Here is a 24,327-nt window from a genome sequence, read left to right on the forward strand (position 1 = left end):
TCTTGGCCACATGGATAACTTTAAGGAAAATCCTGGCCCTTCTTTTTGTGTATTGGCTATATTCTGGGTGCCATAGCCTTTGCTTGATCTATTCTTAGAAAAAAACTTAGTTTTTAAATAATTTAAATAATCAATTTTCAAAAATCATTCTGATTCTCAATTCAGCAATTACTCTTGGGAAGTCTAAAATAATCTCAACCAGTCAGTAGGCTGATCTGATAGTTGAAAGCATTACCTACTTTTGGGGAGCCCAGGTTTGCATCATCTTAATGGCCTTCTTCTAGGCTGCTCCCTCATCGACAGGCATGGAGGACTTCAAATAAATGCTTGAGACTTGGTCTAGAGCGCAAGGATGATTTATTAACCTCATTCCAAGGACATTTATTACACACAATTATGCCTTTCTCCCTCCCCCGACTCCTCCTCTCTCTTTCACCTCTGAAATTCCCATTATTTATCTGTCTGGAATGGTTTTGGTTCTGTCAATCCAGTTCCCCCTGTTGAAATGTCTCAGCCATCTCAAACCTTGCCTGAGACCTTTGGCTCTATTACTTCACTTCCCATTTCTATTCTTTGCTTTCCTTTGTAAATCTTGACTTTAACGACGATGGGTCAGTTTCTTTTTTCTAATCTTCCCTTGAATTGCCATCAGGGCAAAGGAAGACATCCACAGAGATACTCCTGTCACTGTGTAGGCAAGTCCCAAGAAAAGGCTGCTACCTCCATTCCATGACAGTGTGGAAAGGATGACAGATTTTTCTCCTTGGAACTTGGTTACTGGAAAATCTAAGAAGACCCGTTAAGGATCCTTCACAGTACCTTTCATCTCTACCATTGCACACATAGAATATGTTAGGTTAAATCATATAAAATTGCTGTTTTGTAGGTAAAATAAATGGTTTAATATTTAGTTTCATATGATTCAACATGATCAAGAAGTATTCTGTGTCTTGCTGGAATAAAATTAAGTAAAAACAAGCCTAGCTTCTATATAGTCATAATCTGAATGACTTTGCAGACAGCTGAATAATGGACAAACATATTTCACTTACTCTGAGGAATCCAAGGAAGTTAAAGTCATATACAGCAAACCTAAATTTTTATTTATGAATCAAGAGATCCAGGGGAGGTTAAGTTCCTTAATAGGCTAAACTTTGAATTCCTGCTTCAGGGGAAATTTTTCAGTGGGGAGGATTTAAGGGGGAAAAAAGTAAGTAAAATAATAGGATAGATGGCAAAGCATTTTTGATGGGAAAATTAAAGATGGTGCATTTGTTTGGGGTATGCAAAGGCCAGTATCCCCACTGCTGGGGAGAAAGTGTTTGAAGTGGGTTTGCTATCATTAGCATTTTAATGATGTCATTTTGATTATGTATGTGGCCTGAGGTTTTTAAACATCTGGTGCCTTTTGTAAATGAAACTAATAAACAAACAAAGATTTCTCATAGCAACGGCAGAGGACAGAGGTATTTCCCAGCAAAGCTCTTAAAAGGCCTCAAATCACTTGGCAACACGCTATTTAAAGGCACAAGGAAACATGTTAGGAAACTAGTTCTCTTTTTTCTTCTACATCAGATTTTCTCATTGTCACCAGGTTCCTGAGTGCCACCTAAACCCCTCTGCATGCCTGTCTTCTCCCTCATTTCCATTTGGTGTGGGGAGGGGTCCCTCTCTCACACAGAGAACATCATATTTTCTATTAGTAGTGGCAATTGTCTGCAGCCCAGGCTGTATTTTGCCTTTCAGCCAGACCCCTGGGTTGCTTGGGTAATATTCACAGTAGGGCCACCCCAGGTAGTACAATGGTAGGCTTGAAGCTCAGGATTGAAGGTCTATGGGGAAGACTTGAGAGTGATCAGCATTAAAACATGACTGAGAATGATGGAAACCAGATCCAGAGAGAGAGGAGGAACAGTGGTGTCCCTTGTTTGGAACACGGCCTTCCTGCCTCATCTCCCAGCTCCAACTCGTCCCCATGCATTATGCCGGCAGCAGTGCCTCCCCCACCTCCAACTTCTTGAATGCAGTTATAACTACTTTACTGGTAAGGCAGTCACAAGTTGGGATCAGGGGTCCAACTTGAGAGGCAATTGTCAAGCAACTTCCTAACTCACTTATATTTTTTTGAGGCAGAAAGGAGTTTTGCTGACATTTCCCTTAAAAGGTAATCTTCTACGATTTATTCTTTTTAAAATTTATTTTTGTTTGTTCTCATCAGTTATACGTGACAGCATCTGTCCTACAATGCTCCACAAGAGAGGCCATTTGTGGCTTTTATGTACATAGAATAGAATTAGAGACCCTGCGCTAAAGGAACTAGCTAAAGGCAAATAACTACAAGAGGAGGCAAAAAGCTAGGAGGCAGAGATGTTGTCACATTAGCAGGGACATTTCTGAAGCCACCACTCCCCTGTCAGAGATATCCATATACTTGCTGAAGGAGAGAAGAAGAAAACATGTAGTAGGAAACTGGAGCCTGTGCAGTCATTCATGGTTTATGTTTCCTCTAAAATTTCTCATTCAACCTCTTTGGGAGGTGAACAATTGTGTGCTAAGGAACTTCTAGTCTGCGTGGGGTCCCACCAAACAACTAGCTACTAACTCTGATATGCTGCAAGATGTACCCATGCCTGTTTGGGCTGAAGCTTCAAAGCTGTGCACAAGACCAGGAAAGATTCTACTTCCAAGAGAATTTTTTTTTTCCCCTCAGAGAGCGTCGTAAAGAGAATTTAAAATTAACTCTGAAAATTAGAGTTAGTATAAATAATGTTTAAATATATAACCTCTTAAAGACAGTGTTTGGTGCCATTTTAAAGTTAAATCCTTTTTGTTTTTAAATTAAGAGTTATGCTGGGCATGCACGTTTGTAATCCCAAAGAGGAGGCTGAGGCAGGAGGAGGATGGTGAGTTCAAAGCCAGCCTCAGCAACTTAGCAAGGTCCTCAGCAATTTAGTGAGACCCTGACTTTAAAGATACATTTAAAAAGAACTGTGGATGTGGCTCAGTGGTTAAGCAACTCTGGATTCAATCCACAGTACAGGAAAAAAAAAGAGTTACATTTGTATTTTTAAATTAAGTGGAAAAATTCTTGATCTCTATTAAGGCATATGTCTCTTAACCTGGACCATATGTCTATTACAAAGGCACCAACTCCCACTTGCTGGCTCAGCACCTAAGGGAGGGACAAACACAGCATCTTCAGTGCAGAGCTCATAGCCCACCCAGTGTGGGCTGGATTAACTGGACTTGTTCCTTGAGTCCAGGGTGCCCTTGGGCTCTGATACTTTTGCCTAGAATAAAATATTCTCAGTCGCTATATATGCATATTATGCCTTAACTATATTACACATGTATAAAACCTTGAAAAATAGGTAGAACAGGGATTGAACTCAGGAGCACTGCATCAATGAGCCACATCCCAAGCCCTATTTTATGTTTTTATTTAGAGACAGGGTCTTACTGAGTTGCTTAGTGCCTCTTTTGGTGAGGCTGGCTTTGAACTTGAAATCCTCCTGTCTCAGCCTCCCAAGTCACTGTGTGTACCACCGTTCTAGCTCTATTATTTTTAGTCTATATCTCAAATTTGCTTCTTATCAAAACTGTATCTCTTTACTTTCAGAATCCTCCATATCCCCATCCTATAGGTTTTAAGTCTCTAGGCACTGTTATTTAGTCTTTCTTTTCTTGGAGAACAAAATGCTTTGTCCCTAAGAACTTTTGTTATTCATGCTTATATGGACTTCTTTACCTGATACTGCAATTAGCTGTTAGTCCTTTAAAAAAGTACAAAATTTAAGTATATAACATGGTAACAAATAGCTGTATAACAGTTGAAGTTGGAGATACGGCACCCCAAAATATGCCTCTTTAACCTATTATTTTGAAGACACTTGAAAAACAGCAAGTAAAAGAGGGATACTCCTACCTCCAATTTCTTCCTGAAAACAGAGATAAAACTTCCATGTGAAAGATGCCCTTCCTGGGCTGGGGTTGTGGCTCAGAGGTAGAGCACTTGCCTACCATGCATGAGGCACTGGGTTCAATTCTCAGCACCACATAACAATAAATAAATAAATGAAAATATTGTGTTCACTTATAACTAAAAAATAAATATTAAAAAGATGCCCTTCCCTAGTGTTATTTTGTAATATTTAAATGTTAATGTAACAATGTATGTGATAACTTCATTATGCTTTACATTGGTTATATTAAATATTAATAAAATCAAGTGATTTTATGCTTGTTGAAAAACAAAACAGAAGAAGAAAGATGCCCTTCCTACAACAGGAGAGAAGAAATGTTTTTATCACTAAAGACTGGGAGCTGAGGGTAAGGGGCATCTGTATAAACAAACTTGGTTAAACTAACCCTTATTTTTCTAATTACTTCTCCACAATTGCCACTCTTTTCAACCTAGTACATACACACTTAGTCACTTCTTTGGGTTGTTTTACCTGAAAATGTTCCTACATCTGTGCAAATAAATTTTGGATGTTTTTTCTCCTGTTAATGTCTTATGTCAGTCCTAGATGAAGACCCTAGAGGAGTAGGGGACAGTATTTCCTCCCCTCCACACTATTATCTATAAGAGAGAAATGCACTTTTTTTCTTTTGGTAAATAAATTTGGAGAATACCAAAGTATAAAATGCAAGAATTCAACAACCAGTAGCCAGATTTTCCTTCATCTTCAGAAAGAAAAGTGGTATAAAAGGATACTATAGGATATGTCGAAAGTATAATTACCAGCAGGTAAGCCATCAGAAAAATATTTTACTCGATAGAGTCGACGGTACAGTTTCTTGAAGGTAGGAAAGGCAGCGGTCCGCATCCACACAATGAAGTCATCATTGAGGAAACCATTGTTTCCTGGATCACTTGTGTCCAGCTCATAGATGGGCTCCTGCCAGTATGGGGGCTTTTCAGTTCCTGAGGGAGGAAAACAAGGGGAATGGTAGAGAAAAATCACCTATCTATCTCCTCACTTTTCCCTAGGATGTAGAGAATGAAAGAACTTCATTCATGAGGAAAGAGAAATAGAAATCAGACTTTTAAAAGTGTGTGTGTGTGTGTGTGTGTGTGTGTGTATGTGTGTGTGTGTGAAAGCTATCTGAATATGCAACAATTAAAAGTAATGGCCTTAAGGATTTTAAGGAAATACTCATGATAATTTCATAGGGTTAAAAAAAAGTGTAGAATATAAAAATATATGCATATTATGCCTTAACTATATTACACATGTATAAAACCTTAAAAAATAGAACAAAATGATATTGTCTTCAGCAGTATCATCATGGAAAATATAATTTTTTGTTTTATTTTATTTATTTACTTATTTATTTTTAGAAATATAGTTTAAAACGTTTTTTTGGTTGTAGTTGGACACAACACTTTATTTTATTTATGTATTTTTATGTGGTGGTGAGGATCGAACCCAGGGCCTTGCATGTACTAGGCGAGTGCTCAACTGCTGAGCCACAACCCCAGCTCAGGAAATATATTTTTAAAAAACATTTCACAAGTAATCTGAAGACAGCAAATTAAAACAAAACACTATTTCCATCCAAAAATTGGTTAATATTTAAAGAAAAAAGTGACAGGCATTGAGGAGGCTGTGGAAGGGAAACTCTTATTTGAAGCAGGCATGTGGATTACCATCTTTGATATTGCAATCTAAAAATATACATGAAAAGCTTTATTATTTTGCATATGTTTTTTTGGTGCAGAAATTCTGCTTCTAGAAATGTGTTCTAAGGAAATAGCCATGAAAGCACAGGAAGATTGGTTCACATAGATGTTCACCCCAGCACTGCTCCTGAAAGCTCAAAGCTGATAAGGCGGAAGAATTAGAAAGTGGGTGGAGGTGCAGAGGCCAGGAATTGCAAGCCTCATCCCGCCAGGAAGCGAGGATGCTGGAGGAATGTTGGAAGCAGTGGGTGGAAGGCAGTGCCAGGAGACATGTTTGTTGACTGCACTCTTATTCTCACACTTCCCACTCCACAACTGGGGGCATGTCTTTCTTCTACTCTGCAGAGAACTCATGAGAACAGTCTCATCTTCTTCCGCTTTTCCATTACCAACCAGTTAGGCCAGTGCCTGACACATATAGTAGGTGTTCAATAAATGCTTGAAAAAAGGAGGAAGGATTCCAACTAAATCTGACAGAAGTTGGTAATAAAAACCACACTGGATTTTAAAGAGTTAGTCAATTAGGGTAGATTTTTTTTTTTACTTCCATAAAACTGGCTCTACTTGTAGGATGTGCACATGGTAAAAAGGAACCACTCTTTCTCAACTCTGACTTCTGACTAAAGTATTTCCTACTAAAAAAAATCCAGAATTACTGTGGCGTATGCCTGTAATGCCAGTGGCTCACGAGATTGAGGCAGGAGAATCACAAAGCCAGCCTCAGCAACTTAGCGAAGCCTTAAGAAACTCAGTGAGACCCTGTCTCTAAATAAATTAATTAAAAACCAACCAAACAAACAATAAAACCAAGAAAGAGCTAGGGATATGGCTTAGTGGTTAAGCACCTGGGTTAAATCCCTCCAAAAATAAATCCAGACTTGTTTTTGAAGCATGGGCTATGGTATTTATAAAAGCATATGCTAAATTTGGTTGGATTAATCTGCTGAAGTATGTTTGTATACAATTGTACTTCCTCTGGAAATAATCCTTTGCTGGAGAATCTTCCTTTGTAAACACTGTGGAGCCTGCCTATCTTGCCCCTTCCCAAGAACTTCAATCACTTTTGCTAGAAAAAATTTTGTTCAAAGTTGAAATTGCCTTTGGTGCCTGCACTGTGGACCTCACCTGTTTTCTACTTTGGCTTGAGATTATGACCTAAGGTGGAATGTCCTGTGGGCTACAGATGTTAGAAGCACCCAGTTCAAAGGGCTGGACATGGTGGTACATGCCTGTAATCCTAGTAACTCTAGAAGCTGAGGCAAGAGGATGGCAAGTTTGAAGTGGCCTGAGCAATTTAGCGAGACTACATCTCAGTATTTTAAAAAGGTCTGGTGATGTAGCTCAGAGGTAGAATACCCCCGGGTTCAATCCCCAGGACCATTGAAAAAACAAAAAGCAAGTTCAAAGGTGCTTTCTCCTATCAACTCCCAATCCCAATCCCACCCCATCCCATGCATCCAGAGTATAAGTAAGAAACATGGTTTAAGAGATACAAACATCCTTCTTTTTCAAGTTCCCTGGGTCATTTGTATTCATCTATTCATTCAAAAATAAACATTTCTTGATTATTCACTGTGTATCAAGCACCAAAGATACAAACCTGCATAAAACCCATCTCCTTCCTCCAGGAATTCATAGACAGGTATGCAAAAAGAAGGGTACAATGTGATGAGTGACTCTTAAAAGCAAGAACAAAGTGCAGCAGGAGTTGAGAGAAAGCCAAGACCCTTTTTGTTATAGGCCTATGGTTATGTGGTAAGACAAAACAACAGAATGTTGCCAAGTTCCTTTCAAAAACTGGTAACTGAATTATAGACACAGTGACCACACATGCTAGTTTGCTGAGAACAGTCTCAGTTTATGTCTGTTTTCCCATCTGATTTAGCATGTACTACAGATAAACAGTGTACATACAATTTCATCCCACCAGCTCTCAGGCATGGTCTTTACTAGTAGTATGTGAACTGCCCATATGCAATGAATGGCCTACTTACTAACTTGTGATTGTATGTGAAAGGTGAGCAGGAATACTTTCAGTCAAAATCTAATATAAGCTATCCCTGTGACCTCTGCCAGCTGTTTCACATTCCAGCCAGCTAGCCCATAGTTTCTGTTTTGGCCTGTGAGTTGTGTGAAGCTGCCAGAGTGCAAATCAGTGGGGTCAGTGGAAAACGTGGGAAATTATAGGTTCAGTTATGCACATATGATGAATGTGTGGGAAATAGATGGCAAGCACTCCTGCTGAGAGGAGTTTGAACTCTCTTGCAAAAGTGTTTTTTCTATTTATTTTATGGTGTAATTGTACAACTACTATATTGTTTGATGTCATTTTTTATTTGTTAATAAACCCTTTTAGCTGTGAAGAGCTAAAAAGTGGGATGTATGTGTTTAATGTGAAAATGAGTAGAGTTTCTTAAGGAAGTTGATGAATACACCCACATCATATGAAAATCTAAAGAGATAAATCTGCTGAAGAACATCAGAATTTGCTTCAAAAGATTGTTGCTTACTTTTAAAAGATTATGTCCAAAGACAATGGTTCATTTATGTATCACTGTGAGCATGACTTTTTATTAACATCAGATGAATTTCTTTTAGTTTCATTTTTCTATTACAGATAGTTTTTGTAACCAAAGAAAAGCTTTTAATGTGTTGACTCCATTAGCACAAGAGGAACTTTGTAAAGAGTTAAATGAGGCCATTTTTTTATGTGAATGTCCTTACATATAGAAATCAGGTAAATTACCTATAATAGTTTGATGGGGGGATTAATTCCTCATAGAATCAAAGCCAAGTTCTTAGAAGTTCAATCATTGAAGATGAAACCACCAACATTATTGTAAATGTTACTATAAACTCAGCTAAAAGCTTCAAGAGTCAAGTTTAAATTGGTTTGTGGTGACATAATAAAATGTAGTTTTGTAATGATGTAAGTAAAGATAATACTCTTGGTAAATTGAGAAATCGACATAGAAAAAATGTACTTAAAATTGGTCATTGTGTATATATAATTAACAATTGTATCCTAGCAAGCTACAATATCTCATTAATCAAAACAAGAGCTGCAGTTGTACAAATTTAATTATTTTTGTATATTTACTAAGAAACTGAACTGCAAAATTTTTATAATGACACATGTTAAATTAAACATATTTCAGCATGATACCACTTACAGTACCATGGATAAGAATTTTAGAAATACTTGAACTTTTTTTTATTTATTTATTTTTTATTTATTTTTTATTTTTTTTTATTGTTGGTTGTTCTAAACATTACATAGTTCTTGATATATCATCTTTCACACTTTGCTTCAAGTGGGTTATGAACTCCCATTTTTAGCCCATATACAGATTGCAGAATCACATCAATTACACATCCATTGATTTACATATTGCCATACTAGTGACTGTCATGTTCTGCTACCTTTCCTATCCTCTACTATCCCCCCTCCCCTCCCCTCCCCACCCCTCTTCTCTCTCTACCCCCTCTATTGACCTTCATTTCTCCCCCTTGTATTATTTTTCCCTTTCCCCTCATTTCCTCTTGTATGTTCTTTTGTATAACCCTGAGGGTCTCCTTCCATTTCCATGCAATTTCCCTTTTCTCTCCCTTTCCCTCCCACCTCTCATCTCTGTTTAATGTTAATCTTCTTCTCATGCTCTTCGTCCCTACTCTGTTCTTAGTTACTCTCCTTATATCAAAGGAGACATTTGGCATTTGCTTTTTAGGGATTGGCTAGCTTCACTTAGCATAATCTGCTCTAGTGCCATCCATTTCCCTGCAAATTCTATGATTTTGTCATTTTTTAATGCAGAGTAATACTCCATTGTGTATAAATGCCACATTTTTTTAATCCATTCGTCTATTGAAGGGCATCTGGGTTGGTTCCAAAGTCTTGCTATTGTGAATTGAGCTGCTATGAACATCGATGTAGCAGTGTCCCTGTAGCATGCTCTTTTTAGGTCTTTAGGGAATAGACCAAGAAGGGGAATAGCTGGGTCAAATGGTGGCTCCATTCCCAGCTTTCCAAGAAATCTCCATACTGCTTTCCAAATTGGCTGCACCAATTTGCAGTCCCACCAGCAATGTATAAGTGTACCCTTTTCCCCACATCCTCGCCAGCACTTGTTGTTGTTTGACTTCATAATGGCTGCCAATCTTACTGGAGTGAGATGGTATCTTAGGGTGGTTTTGATTTGCATTTCTCTGACTGCTAGAGATGGTGAGCATTTTTTCATGTACTTGTTGATTGATTGTATGTCCTCCTCTGAGAAGTGTCTGTTCAGGTCCTTGGCCCATTTGTTGATTGGGTTGTTAGTTATCTTATTGTCTAATTTTTGGAGTTCTTTGTATACTCTGGATATTAGGGCTCTATCTGAAGTGTGAGGAGTAAAGATTTGTTCCCAGGATGTAGGCTCTCTATTTACCTCTCTTATTGTTTCTTTAGCTGAGAAAAAACTTTTTAGTTTGAGTAAGTCCCATTTGTTGATTCTAGTTATTAACTTTTGTGCTATGGGTGTCCTATTGAGGAATTTGGAGCCCGACCCCACAGTATGTAGATCGTAGCCAACTTTTTCTTCTATCAGACGGCGTGTCTCTGATTTGATATCAAGCTCCTTGATCCATTTTGAATTCACTTTTGTGCATGGCGAGAGAAAGGGATTCAGTTTCATTTTGTTGCATATGGATTTCCAGTTTTCCCAGCACCATTTGTTGAAGATGCTATCCTTCCTCCATTGCATGCTTTTAGCCCCTTTATCAAATATAAGATAGTTGTAGTTTTGTGGATTGGTTTCTGTGTCCTCTATTCTGTACCATTGGTCCACCCGCCTGTTTTGGTACCAGTACCATGCTGTTTTTGTTACTATTGCTCTGTAGTATAGTTTGAAGTCTGGTATCGCTATACCGCCTGATTCACACTTCCTGCTTAGCATTGTTTTTGCTATTCTAGGTCTTTTATTTTTCCATATGAATTTCATGATTGCTTTCTCTATTTCTACAAGAAATGCCTTTGGGATTTTGATTGGCATTGCATTAAACCTATAGAGAACTTTTGGTAATATCGCCATTTTGATGATGTTAGTTCTGCCTATCCATGAACAGGGTATATTTTTCCATCTTCTAAGATCTTCTTCTATTTCTCTCTTTAGGGTTCTGTAGTTTTCATTGTATAAGTCTTTCACCTCTTTTGTTAGGTTGATTCCCAAGTATTTTATTTTTTTTGAAGATATTGTGAATGGAGTGGTTGTCCTCATTTCCATTTCAGAGGATTTGTCGCTGATATACAGGAATGCCTTTGATTTATGCGTGTGGATTTTATATCCTGCCACTTTGCTGAATTCATTTATTAGCTCTAATAGTTTCTTTGTAGAGCCTTTTGGGTCTGCTAGGTATAGAATCATATCATCTGCAAATAGTGATAATTTAAGTTCTTCTTTTCCTATTTTTATGCCTTTAATTTCTTTCGTCTGTCTAATTGCTCTGGCCAGTGTTTCGAGAACTATGTTGAACAGATGTGGTGAGAGAGGGCATCCCTGTCTTGTTCCAGATTTTAGAGGGAATGCCTTCAATTTTTCTCCATTCAGAATGATGCTAGCCTGAGGCTTAGCATAGATTGCTTTTACAATATTGAGGTATGTTCCTGTTATCCCTAGTTTTTCTAGAGTTTTGAACATAAAGGGATGCTGTACTTTGTCGAATGCTTTTTCCGCATCTATTGAGATGATCATATGGTTCTTATTTTTAAGTCTATTGATGTGGTGAATAACATTTATTGATTTCCGTATATTGAACCAGCCTTGCATCCCAGGGATGAATCCTACTTGATCATGGTGCACAATTTTTTTGATATGTTTTTGTATCCGATTCGCCAGAATTTTATTGAGGATTTTTGCATCTAGGTTCATTAGAGATATTGGTCTGAAGTTTTCTTTCTTTGAAGTGTCTTTGTCTGGTTTAGGTATCAGGGTGATGTTGGCCTCGTAGAATGAATTTGGAAGTTCTCCCTCTTTTTCTATTTCCTGAAGTAGCTTGAAAAGTATTGGTATTAGTTCCTCTTTAAAGGTTTTGTAAAATTCTGCTGTATACCCATCCGGTCCTGGGCTTTTCTTAGTTGGTAGTCTTTTGATGGTTTCTTCTATTTCCTCAATTGATATTGGTCTGTTTAGGTTGTCTATATCCTCCTGACTCAATCTGGGCAGATCATATGACTTCAGAAATTTATCGATGCCTTCACTATCTTCTAATTTATTGGAGTATAAGGATTCAAAATAATTTTTGATTATCTTCTGTATTTCTGAAGTGTCTATTGTGATATTGCCTTTTTCATCCCGTATGCTAGTAATTTGAGTTCTCTCTCTTCTTCTCTTCGCTAGCATGGCTAAGGGTCTGTCGATTTTGTTTATTTTTTCAAAGAACCAACTTTTAGTTTTGTCAATTTTTTCAATTGTTTCTTTTGTTTCGATTTCATTAATTTCAGCTCTGATTTTAATTATTTCTTGCCTTCTACTTCTTTTGCTGTTGTTTTGCTCTTCTTTTTCTAGGATTTTGAGATGAAGCATGAGATCATTTATTTGTTGGTTTTTTCTTTTTTTAAGGAATGAACTCCAAGCAATGAATTTTCCTCTTAGAACTGCTTTCAATGTGTCCCACAGATTCCGATATGTTGTGTCTGTGTTTTCATTAATCTCTAAGAATTTTTTAATTTCCTCCTTGATGTCTTCTATAACCCATTGATCATTCAGTAACCTATTGTTCATTCTCCAAGTGATGTATGCTTTTTCTTTCCTTCTTTTATCGTTGATTTTCAGTTTCATTCCATTATGATCAGATAGGATGCATGGTATTATCTCTACTCCTTTATATTGTCTAAGCGTTGCCCTGTGACATAATATATGATCTATTTTTGAGAAGGATCCATGTGCTGCTGAGAAAAAAGTGTAACTGCTTGATGTTGGGTGGTATATTCTATATATGTCAATTAAGTCTAGGTTATTAATTGTGTTATTGAGTTCTATAGTTTCCTTATTCAACTTTTGTTTGGAAGATCTGTCCAGTGGCGAGAGAGGTGTGTTGAAGTCTCCCATGATTATTGTATGGTGGTCTATTAGACTCTTGAACTTGAGAAGAGTTTGTTTGATGAACATAGCTGCACCATTGTTTGGGGCATATATATTTATGATTGTTATGTCTTGTTGGTGTATGGTTCCCTTAAGCAGTATGTAGTGTCCCTCTTTATCCCTTTGATTAACTTGGGCTTGAAATCTATTTTATTTGATATGAGTATGGACACTCCTGCTTTTTTCCGAAGTCCATATGAGTGATATGATTTTTCCCAACCTTTCACCTTCAGCCTATGTATGTCTTTTCCTATCAAATGCGTCTCCTGTAGGCAGCATATTGTTGGGTCTTGTTTTGAGATCCATTCTACTAGCCTGTGTCTCTTAATTGGTGAGTTTAAGCCATTAACATTTAGGGTTATTATTGAGATATGGGTTGTTGTTCCAGCCATATTTGTTTATTTATGTTACTAAACATGGTTTGTTTTCCTCTTTGATTATTCCCCCCCCTTTACTGTCCTACCTCCCACTGTTGGTTTTCATTGTTATTTTCCATTTCCTCTTCCTGTAATGTTTTGCTGAGGATGTTTTGAAGAGATGGTTTTCTAGCTGCATATTCTTTTAACTTTTGTTTGTCGTGGAAGGTTTTAATTTCATCTTCCATCCTGAAGCTTAATTTCGCTGGATACACAATTCTTGGTTGGAACCCATTTTCTTTCAGTGTTTGAAATATGTTATTCCAGGATCTTCTAGCTTTCAGAGTCTGTGTTGAAAGATCAGCTGTTATCCTGATTGGCTTGCCCCTAAATGTAATCTGCTTCCTTTCTCTTGTAGCTTTTAAAATTCTCTCCTTATTCTGTATGTTGGGCATCTTCATTATAATGTGTCTAGGTGTGGATCTCTTATAATTTTGCACATTCGGCGTCCTGTAGGCTTCTAGAATTTGGGATTCTGTCTCATTCTTCAAGTCTGGGAAGTTTTCTCGTATTATTTCATTGAATAAATTGCTCATTCCTTTGGTATGGAGTTCTATACCTTCCTGTATCCCAATGACTCTTAAGTTTGGTCTCTTAATGTTATCCCATATTTCTTGGATGTTCTGCTCATGGTTTCTTAACAGTCTTGCTGAGCTGTCTATGTTCTTTTCAAGTTGAAATACTTTGTCTTCATTGTCTGATGTTCTATCTTCTAAGTGTTCTACTCTGCTGGTAGTACTCTCAATTGAGTTTTTAAGTTGGTTTATTGCTTCCTGCATTTCTAGGATTTCTGTTTGTTTGTTTTTTATAACCTCTATCTCCCTGTATAGTTGATCCTTTGCTTCCTGGATTTGTTTGTGTAATTCCTTGTCGAAGTGATCTTTCATTGTCTGATTTTGCTGTCTAATTTCTTCCTTGATACTCCAGATCATCTGAAGCATATATATCCTGAATTCTTTATCTGACATTCCATCTGCTGCAGCTGTTACCTCTTCTAAAGTTGAGCTGACCTGCATTGCTTGTAGTCCTTTCTTTCCTTGTCTTTTCATACTGCTTGCGTTTCTTTCTTCTTGGTGAAACTGTTGTGTTTTTGAAATTTTTTCCCCCCCTATATATTTATATTGCTCTTGTATAGTTGAAAATTCTCCCTTGCAGGTACGGGCAGGGGCTCTGCTCTGCCCCTCCTCCAATTGGTGTGAGGTGTCTACCACGCCCGCGGACCCCTGGGCCTGATCCGCTGTTCTGTCGCAGGTCTGCCTACCTTGCAGGTGGGGGCGAAGGCTCTGCCCTGCCCCTCCTACCACGCCCGGGGACCGCTAGGCCTGATCTGCAGGTTGGTCGCAGGTCTGCCCACCTTGTGGGCAAGGGTGTCAGTTCCGCTCCGCCCCCACTCCAATTGGGGTCACGTGACCACCACACAGGCGAGCCGCTGGGCCTGATCTGGGCGCGGGCTAAGGCTCTGCTCTGCCCCTACTCCAGTTGGGGTGAAGTGTGTACCACGCTGGCAGGCCGCTGGGCCTGATCCACAGGTCTGTCGCAGGTCTGCTTACCTTGCCGGCGCGGGCGGTGGCTCTGCCCTGCCCCTCTTACCACGCCTGCAGACCGCTGGGCCTGATCTGCAGGTTGGTCGCAGGTCTTCCTACCTTGCGGGCGCGGGCGGCGGCCCCTCTCCTCGCCTCTGGCTCGATGACAAAGCGAGAGAGACTCGGGTATCTGTGACTCACCCTCCCTACCAGGGGACCAACTGTTTCCGTCGCCGCTGGCACCGATGAAGTTTTCTCCTCGGCCGCTCTCCGATGACATCAGATCTCTGCCATGCTGGCATCCCCTGTTCTATGGCTGAATCCCATTTTCTTCTCTTCCAATAGGCGGAGCTGTGCCCTCTGAGCTGAGCTTCTGCCCTCTATGTGCTGACAGAAATCCCTGTACGGTGGCTCCTGGGAGTCTCTCAATCCTGTTAGTCCAGAGCCCTTTCACTTATCCGGCCCCTCCCCCTGTTCCTCCTCCCAGCCAGCCAGCCAGGTCCTGTTCACCAGAGGCGGTTCCCCACGGATCTGATTACACTTGCAGCCCCACCGCGTGTCCTATATCCCGAACGATGAACACCCTCTCTGTCATTCAATTAAGCCCCAGTGCTGTGGTGGGGTGATCTGGGAACCAACAGTTTAATTTTTCAGGACCCCTTTGGTGGGCACGCCCCCAGAAACTGGCGGCTAAGATCTTGGGTGTCGCCGCTGGTGTTAAGGGGAGGTGGGGATCTGGAATCCCCTCTGCTTCCCTACAGACACGTCCCCGGTGGTTTCCTGGCTGCTTGTATCTGGAGGGGGTGGGAGTCACACACCTGCTAACGTGGATTCCGCTGGGAAGGAATTCTGTCGGCGGAACTCTGGTGATGTCACCACTCTGCTATGGCAGGCCCCAGGCTCCTTGCCAGAGTGTCCGAAGGGAGGGGTGGGACTGGTCTGTCTCTGGTTGGTTTCAGCTCCCGGTTTGCTATTTCATGAAGGCTTGGCGAGAGACCTCTTCCTAGAGTCCCTGCACCGCTCCTGCTGCGCTGCGCCTCGGAGGCTATCCGCCCTGACGCGGGGGCCGCGTGCAGGCAGCCAACAGTCGCCGAGTCGCGCGGGCAGCGGCTGGCGGGTCTGGACCTCTGCGCTGCGTGGCGGAGATTCACTCGTCTAGCGCAGACTGTCACCTCCAAAAATCCTTCCAATTCCCGGCCGGTCTCTCTTTAGTGGAATTTTGCTAGGAGTTTCTCAGCAGGTCATATCTAAGCGTATCCATGCGTCTCTCTGACCCCTTTGTTGAGGAGGTACTGAAAGCGCTGCCTCCCCTCTCGCCGCCATGTTGGATCCCCCAATACTTGAACTTTTAAGGAATGTTTTTGTATATCAGATGGTGTGTCCTACAATGATCTTGAATTTTTTCTGTAAATGAATCTTCTAATTTTGGTTGCATTTTGCTCAAAATAGTTAAAAAATTTTTTGAAGTGTCTGAAATATTAAATATCAAAAAGCTTAAATTTTTGAAGATTTAATGAACTGTAATTATTAAAAACCAAGCTTGCAAGTAAGATTGAATTCTAACTGTGTTAAAGCAAACAAATAATTTTTAAATTCTATAACTATGCTTTGGAACATCTTGATTTATGTGAAGACTTTTTAAAATATTTTTTTTTTAGTTGTAGATGGACACAATATCTTTATTTATTTATTTTTATCTGGTGCTGAGTATCGAACCCAGTGCCCCATACATGCTAGGCAAGTGCTCTACTACTGAGCCACAACCACAGCCCCATGTGAAGACTTTTGATAGCCCTGGACTGGATAAAATTTTCTGTTCTAGATGAAATGATACTGAGAAGGTCTAAGATTTATAGCATTTAGATTTAGTAATACATTCAAAATAATCAAAAGTAGAAAAAAGACTATATGAAGTGAAAACAACAACCATTATTGATGAAAATATTTGGATTAAAATACTAGAATATTCTACTGAAAAGAAATTGAAATTGAGAATTTCTTCCACTTAGCCAAATTGTCTGTGAGTATCTTGTCACCTATAGAATATTTTCTCAATAAAACAGTTTAGAGTCAAAAGAGAAGAATCAGTTAAAGGCATTAACAATTTCAAATTGATTAGCTAAAAAATTCAAATTTAAAAAGATTTGAAAATTTTTGTGAAAGAATTAAAATTAGAGGCTGGGGTTGTGGCTCAGGGGTAGAATGCTCACTTGGCATGAGCGAGGCCCTGGGTTCGATCCTCAGCACCACATAAAAGTAAATTAAAAAAAGGTATCGTGTTCAACTACAACTAAAAAAAATCCCAAATATTAAAAAAAGAATTAAAACTAAGGCTACAGTAAAAATAATAAGTTTATTAAAAATATAGGGGCATATATAAAGACAGATATTGTTGGCCAAGAAATTGTGAAATTATATCCAGAATAAATAAGGTGAATGTGTATCCTGAATAAACATCCTACTTTTGTTGTCTTGTAATATTTAGATAATAACTAAAGTAGTTTTTCTAAAAGTTGTTTTATTGTACACTTGTATGTTATTTTGATTTTTGAAGCAACTGCATTTTTGAAAGTTGATTTTAGTACAATTATTTTATAGGTCTATGAATGTTATGTCAATTTATTGATCAGTAAATGAAAACTCCAAATAGTATATAGCTAGTTGTTCTAGTGCCCCCTTTTACTCTCAAAAGTGCATCAGTTTGGATGATAAATTATATGATCATCCTGAATTCAGTTGAAGTAGCAAGTTTCTTAAAACATCGCCTTTGTCTTGATGGTAAATTGGGAGGAAATGGAACCAGTCATTTCATGTTTCTAGTAGGTACATGGAGGAGATGTACACAGTAGGGAGAGTTAAAGTGAAAAGGAGTCAAAGAAATAGATAAGAAGGACTCATAAACTTCTCTCCACACATTCAAAACAAGTTTTTGTAAAGAGGTTAGAATATTGAACTACTGTATAGATCTTACCTATAAAATGATCAGAGAGATTTCTGAAACTTGGATTCTGAAATTTGACGTACTTATCTGTCCACCATGTAAGTCCAGTCTTTAGCACTGGAACTTGGATATGTTCAGATGTCGAACGGGTATATGAAAGGATTATGGTATCTAAAAAAAAAAAGTTGTATCAGAGGTGCAGGCTAGTAATTTTACCACCTTTCAAAATGTAGAACCAAAATGCAGAATAGATGAAAAAAAGGGTTTTTTTGCAGTCTCAACACTCCTACATGCCATAGATGCTAGAATCACAAGACCATTCTTTTTCCAGCTGAAGTTGAGGCAATTATTGAAAAATACTCTTGAGCTCCATCTAACTTGTATTCTCCGACCATTCCTTCAGATTTCTGGCAAGGAAGAATTTACTACATCGGTGTTCTGGCTTAACTAGGATAATACATACAGCATTAAAAAACAAAAAAACAAAACAAAACAAAAAAACCCTGCCCCTCAGCTGCAAGGATTATGTCCTGGATATCCAGGAAGTCATACACTACGGAAAAGGAATATCACAGAGATAGAAAAAAGTCACCTACCATTGAACATGCTGTTGGCAATAGCACCGCAGGGAGCAATAGGGATCTTATTGGAGGTCACTTTGAATGGAGCACAGTCCTCAACATCCTGGATGCAAGATGACACAGCAATGAGAAATGCTTTTGGCAAATTCTTAGAATACTGAAAGAGGGAACATTGGCAACATTGATCAACCTACCCTGTTTTATTGAAACAGACCAGTATTTTGGAATACTATCTGTTTTTCCCAGGCTTCTGGTTCACTTAGACAAGGACATTTTTGTGTTTTGGAGATATGCATGTACCTATGTGGGTATCTAAATGTGTTTCTTTTCTCATTAACAATCCATAGCTTACCAAAAGTTCTGTAGGAAGAAACTTAACCTTGTGGCTATGCTATCTATCACACTAAATGCTGGGATACATTTTTTTTGTTTGTTTTTTTAGGTGTAGATAGACACAACACAATGCCTTTATTTATTTATTTATTTATTTATTTATTTTTTGAGAGAGAGAGAATTTTTCAAAAATATTTATTTTTTAGTTTTCGGTGGACACACATTTTTATCTTATTTGTATGTGGTGCTGAGGATCGAACCCAACGCCTCACACATGCCAGGCGAGCGCGCTACCGCTTGAGCCACATCCCCAGCCCCAGTACTCTTTCTCAATAACAGTTATCCTGTATATCCAGCTCCTTAATTCATGCAAAAACAAAATAAGCATTACTGTTTTATTAAACCTTAACTTTTGAGTTTATTTTTCATCCCCTTTTAGACTAAAAAAATCCCCCTGGTTTAAAAAATAAAAAGAATATTACAAAAAATTAAATAAAGTCTTACCATTAAATCCTTACCCATCAGTTGGTTATGACTTCTGGATAGGACATAGCGATAGAGGTTCTGATAGAAGCCATACAATTTGTAGTACATATAAACATCACCCTGAATGGGAGAAAAGTAAGAAGAAACAAACAGTAGGAGAAATTAACTGGAATGTTAATAAACTTGGACAGAAATTTTTAAGACAAAAAGTACTTAAAAAAATTAATGGGAATTGAAAGTTTCTTTTTGGAAAATAGAAACCCAAGAAATAATTCTTAACAATCACTACTGGGAAGTCCTGGTCTATAGACATTATTGTAATGACTAAATAACCTATTTGTAAAGTTTTCATAAGGGCTACTGTTCTCTTGCCTTGAAATATTTTTTTATAACCAGGCTTTGTATTTTCAATATATAAAATTTGTTTTTACAAATATTGTTATTTCCTAGCTATATCAGGAAAAACACTTCACTTGGGGTTGTGGTAGGCACCTAAAGTCATATAATTTCAAAGCAAATATATGAAATATTATTCAAAATTGGAGCTACTAAGCATATTTAGGTGTCTGTGCATACTGGGCACATAAAAGCCATGTGACTAGAAGCTTCTTCTTCTTTTTAAAAAAACTTTTTAGTTGTAGATGAACACAATACCTTTATTTTATTTATTTTTATGTGGTACTGAGGATTGAATCCAGTGCCTCACACATGCTAGGCAAGTGCTCTATCACTGAGCCACAACCCCAGCCCTGAGACTAGTTGCTTCTTGTTGTCAGCCTCCGGATGTTTTGCCTTTTTATCCCTAGGATCTAGCACAGTACCTGGCATGTAATAATTACTCAAGGAAAGGTAAGCCATCTGCTATGGACACAGATGGAATGACTCACTGATCCAAAAGAAGGCAATCTTTTTGGTACTGGGGATTGAACCCAGGGGTGCTTAACCACTGAGCAACATCCTCAGCCCTTTTTTATATTTTATTTAGAGACAGGGTCTTACAGAATTGCTTAGGGTTCACTAAGTTGCTTAGTCTGGCTTTGAACTCACAATCCTCTTTCCTCAGCCTTCTGAGCTGCTGGAATTACTGGCATGTGCCACTGTGCCCAGCTCCCTAGGGACACTTGACCACTGAGCTGCTTACCCAGCCCCTTTTTATTTTTCATTTTGAGATAGGGTCTCACAAAGTTGTGTAGGCTGGTTTTAAACTTGAAATTCTCCTTCCTCAGTCTCCTAAATTGCTGGGATTACAGGCATGTACCACCTTACCCAGCTAAGAAGGTGATTTTCATCCTAAAAATAAGTAGCTTTGTTGCCATGAGAGATACCTTTCCATGTGTGCTATTGTAAAAGGCTGTTCAGTCACAGGCTACCATTGTGATTTTACCTTTATGGTGACAAACCAAGCCTCTTGAAATCACCAGGCAGAAATAAGACAGATTTTACTAACACCACACATGGAAATGTCCAATGTAGTTGTTTATAATTAATATACCACATACCTTCAAAATAATGAAGGCCTGTATCTCAAAATAAAAAGGCTTACCTTTATTAAGTATATCTTCTTGATATATAGATATATAGATCTTCTCTCTTGGAAGAGCCTACCTCAGTATCCCTGCTGTGCTTAGCCCCTGATTTGTGGGACCCTGGGGAGCATGGCCTTCATGCAAACACTGATTTCAGAGCACAGGAGTTGAGATCATCCCTATCACTCTCTGCAGTAGATCTGAGAAGAGCTTTCTTCATGTCCTCCTGACTTAATCAAATGAAAAATGCATTTCCTTCAACTCCTCAAAGGTATCTCAAGGCCCTATTCTGTCCTCTGGACTCTGTATCCCTCAACTGCACCAAGCTCCCATTGACCTGTTCCCCTTCCTCCTCTTCATTGATGGCTCTCTACATGGGATGGATCTTAGTCCTGGCAGGTTTTCTCTTGAGTTTCCCGCTGAACATTCCACCCCAAGGAGGTGCTGCTCCTACCTCACACCCAGGTGGTTCCAAACCTAAACCATCATCATCTCCTGAAAACCCTCCTCACCTCTGCCCCTTCCCCCTTTCTCTTCTATTTCCTAACTTTTCTCCTTCCCTAGGGTCAGACCTGTCTTGTGGTCTGGCAGCTTTCTCAGCCTCCAGCTCCCTTCTCATTTCCCTCTCAGGCATCCCTCCATTAAAGTCTCTTGTGTGTCTCATTTTGTCTTGGTTTTTTCTTCTCAGAGGACCTAGACTAACAAATATGACTTTACTCAGCAGGAACTTCTCAATATTTCTTTGCCATGTCTTACAGTGCCTGACAATCAGGCCAAGAGTCTCTTTGGGATTAGGCAGTTACATATGGGGAATATCTCATGGAGGGGATCTCCCAAGAAAGTCTCACTGACATTAGCTTACTCTGTGACCTTGGTCAAGTCACCTAACCTCCCAGCCCATTAATTTTCTCATTACAAAATGAGTGATTGAATTCAATGATCTCTAGTTACCTCCTGTGCTGACATTTGAAATAAAACCTATTTGATTGATTTTAAGAATCATGTTACAAAGTTGGGAAGGTAAAGAGTCTTAAAACTTAAAAATGAAGGAACAAAGGTGAATAATAATACAAGGAGTGTGGGGGGGTCATAAACTCAAGATTTGTCACCCTCACTCTGCCTTTTTTTCTTTTTTAAATACTTTTTTTTTTAGTTTTGTTTAACCATTTGATGGAAATTGTCAACTTACGGAGGAGAGTTCAATAGAAGTATAACAGCACAAAGTCAACTGAACTCTTCAATTTCACTAACCTTCATAGTCTTTTGAAGGTTGAAGGGAATGGAGCAGGTGCATTGTTTGTCAAAATTTAAGGCATTTTCCCGCATTTTAGCACAATCTTCACAAATGTTTGTGTAATTAATCTGTCAGGCAGGAAAAAGAACAATTATTAATTTAAAAATTACACGAGTTCTGATCAAGTCCCAAGTACACCAAAGTCTTCAACTTGTCTGGGGCATGGAGCCTTCAACTTGACTGATGGGCATCACGTGCTGTGCAGGGCAAGTGGTCCAGGGTGTTTCACGGGGAGTGAGCCTTCGTGCAGCCTTTCATTTGAGGACCAGGCAGCATTTGGTCACTTGCCTGGAATTCAGTGTTTCTGTTGCATTCTCATGCGTCCTGTTGGGACGAAGCCTTGCCTCTTGATCATAAAGAAGTGTCAGTAGGAAGGTATTAGTCAGTGACTCATGAAAACTGGGCTTATAGTCTGAGTCTAACCACCTTTATGAGGAAGTTGCTTCACTGTTTTGCCATTTTATTGTATGAAAAACATTCATATCTATACGTGTATGAAGATGAGGAAAAAAAAAGAATAGCGTTACCTTAGATTGGGTAGAGAGAAGAAGTGATGGGAGGGGAGAGGAGGGGATGGGGGGGAAGGGAAAGATAGTGGAATGAAATAGACATTATTATTGCTGTGTGTATATACGTGACTGTATGACCAATGTGATTCTGCAACCTGTACGCTAAGAAAAATGAGAAATTATATCCCATCTGATTCAAATGTATGATATGTCAAGGTCATTGTATTGTCATGTGTAACTAATTAAAACTAAAAATTAAAAAAAACACATTCATATCAATGGGTTATTTTAAATGGCATACAGAGGAAATTACCCCAAATGACCAAACACAGAGAAAGAAGTGTTCCAAGTATGATTATTGATGTATGTGGAATAAATCTAGTTTGAAAATGGTGTTGCATTCTGCTTGTTTCTTTATTTCTAAGTTTTACGAGTCAATATGTATTGTATACATGTACTAAACTATCACATTGTATTCAATAAATATGTATAATATTTACATGTTAATAAAGAAACTAAAATAAACATGCACTTTTTTTTTTTTAAATTGAAGGCCCATATCTTTGGCTCTTGCTCTTTATCAGTGCGATTCATGGATCCTTGTCATTGGCACTCCTCTTACCTCTATTAGTGGCATGCCTGCTCCTCTGCCAGTGTAAAAAGCAACTGACTCTGCCAGGCCCTTGCACACAAATATGGCTGAGCTGACCAGCTTGAGGGCAACTGTCATTAATAGGTAAAAGGGACAAATAAAGCAACCACATGGGCTCTATTGCTATCTGTACTGGTGAGCTGAAAGAGGGATATTGCAATCTCATCTAGGTCCCTGTTGAGGCACCATGTCCTTTAACTAATCATTCCCATTTATAGTCCTAAAGTTGAAAATTCCTGGAAATTGCATTTAAAATGTGAGATGGAGGGGGCTGAGGTCGTAGCTCAGTAGCACTTGTCTAGCACGTGTGAGGCACTGGATTCAAGCCTCAGCACCACATAAACTAACTAACTAAATTAAAAGGTATTGTATCCACCTATAACTTGGGAGAAAAAAAAAAGTAAGAGGGCCCAGGTGTGGTGATGCACATAACCTATAAGTCCAGGGGCTGCCCAGGGGCTCGGGAGGTTGAGGCAGAAGGATTGTAAGTTCAAAGCCACCCTCATCAACTTAGCAAGGCCCCAAGAAACTTGATGAGACTCTGTCTCTAAATAAAATATAATAAAGGGATGGGGATGTGGCTCAGTGCTTAAGTACTCCTAGTTCAATCTCCAGTATGTATAATTAACTAACTAACTAAATAAATAAAAGTAAGCCAGGACAAACCTCTATTTCCTGAACTTTCCATGCAGACAATAAAAGGATGATACCTATGCAAAAGCAGAATGCTCCTGTGGCAAAAAATATAGTGAAGACTGCCTGGTTTGAGAAGTGGAGCCGGTGGGCAGGCAGCTTTTGTTGCTTTATGGCTGAGTTCTCTGGCATTCTGGAGAGGTGATGTTGGAATTCCTTCTCCATGTTGATCCTGTAGGAGACTAGACACACTTCTGGGACATTTAGAACATTCCTACTCATAGTAATACCACATAGTGTTAATGTTACAGGAAGAATTACATGAACCCTTCCTTTGCAGTATCTTTTCTACTTCCTGGACTTATTCTTTAACCAGATCTGATATTCATCAGGAGCAGAGCTCTCTTCAGTCAGCTATTGCTAGGTATATTTTACCCAGGCTTAGAAAGACTTGTTGCGCTAAATGCCATACCTAGAAGGGATAGTCCGCAGCAAGGTCTATAGAAATTAACATCGGGCAACAAACACACAGAAGTAGTCACTATGGGCTATTTCTGGAATTTGGTGACTAATTCAAGGCAAGCCCTCCCTGAAATGGGAAAAACAAATTTATCTTTAAGAACTTGCTC

The 24,327-nt window shown here is 38.9% G+C and overlaps 1 protein-coding gene across 1 annotated transcript; it reads right to left on the bottom strand.

The window, feature by feature from the left end:
* Positions 1 to 598: 598 nt before the first annotated feature.
* Positions 599 to 23,923, bottom strand: LOC124100023 (cell cycle control protein 50C-like). Its single transcript, XM_046455332.1, has 7 exons — positions 23,732 to 23,923; positions 21,862 to 21,972; positions 19,103 to 19,204; positions 18,281 to 18,368; positions 17,715 to 17,855; positions 4,718 to 4,927; positions 599 to 786 (listed from the first exon to the last, which is right to left on the bottom strand). The coding sequence occupies exons 1-7, from the start codon at positions 23,921 to 23,923 to the stop codon at positions 599 to 601; spliced, it is 1,032 nt and encodes a 343-aa protein (XP_046311288.1).
* Between the last annotated feature and the right edge of the window lie 404 nt (positions 23,924 to 24,327).

This window comes from Marmota monax, unplaced genomic scaffold, assembly GCF_021218885.2.
Source record: "Marmota monax isolate L192 unplaced genomic scaffold, Marmota_monax_Labrador192_F-V1.1 WCK01_AAM20220418_F8-fsc00053, whole genome shotgun sequence".
Classification (NCBI taxonomy): Eukaryota; Metazoa; Chordata; class Mammalia; order Rodentia; family Sciuridae; genus Marmota; species Marmota monax.

What these genes read in the sequence shown, in the direction of transcription:
- LOC124100023 (XM_046455332.1), bottom strand. Translation starts at nt 23,923, where the DNA reads ATGGAGAAGGAATTCCAACATCACCTCTCCAGAATGCCAGAGAACTCA. An exon ending in ACCTTCAAAAGACTATGAAG is followed by an intron (nt 19,205 to 21,861) that starts GTTAGTGAAATT and finishes TCTCCCATTCAG; the next exon opens with GGTGATGTTTATATGTACTA. An exon ending in TGATGGGTAAGGATTTAATG is followed by an intron (nt 18,369 to 19,102) that starts GTAAGACTTTAT and finishes TCTTGCATCCAG; the next exon opens with GATGTTGAGGACTGTGCTCC.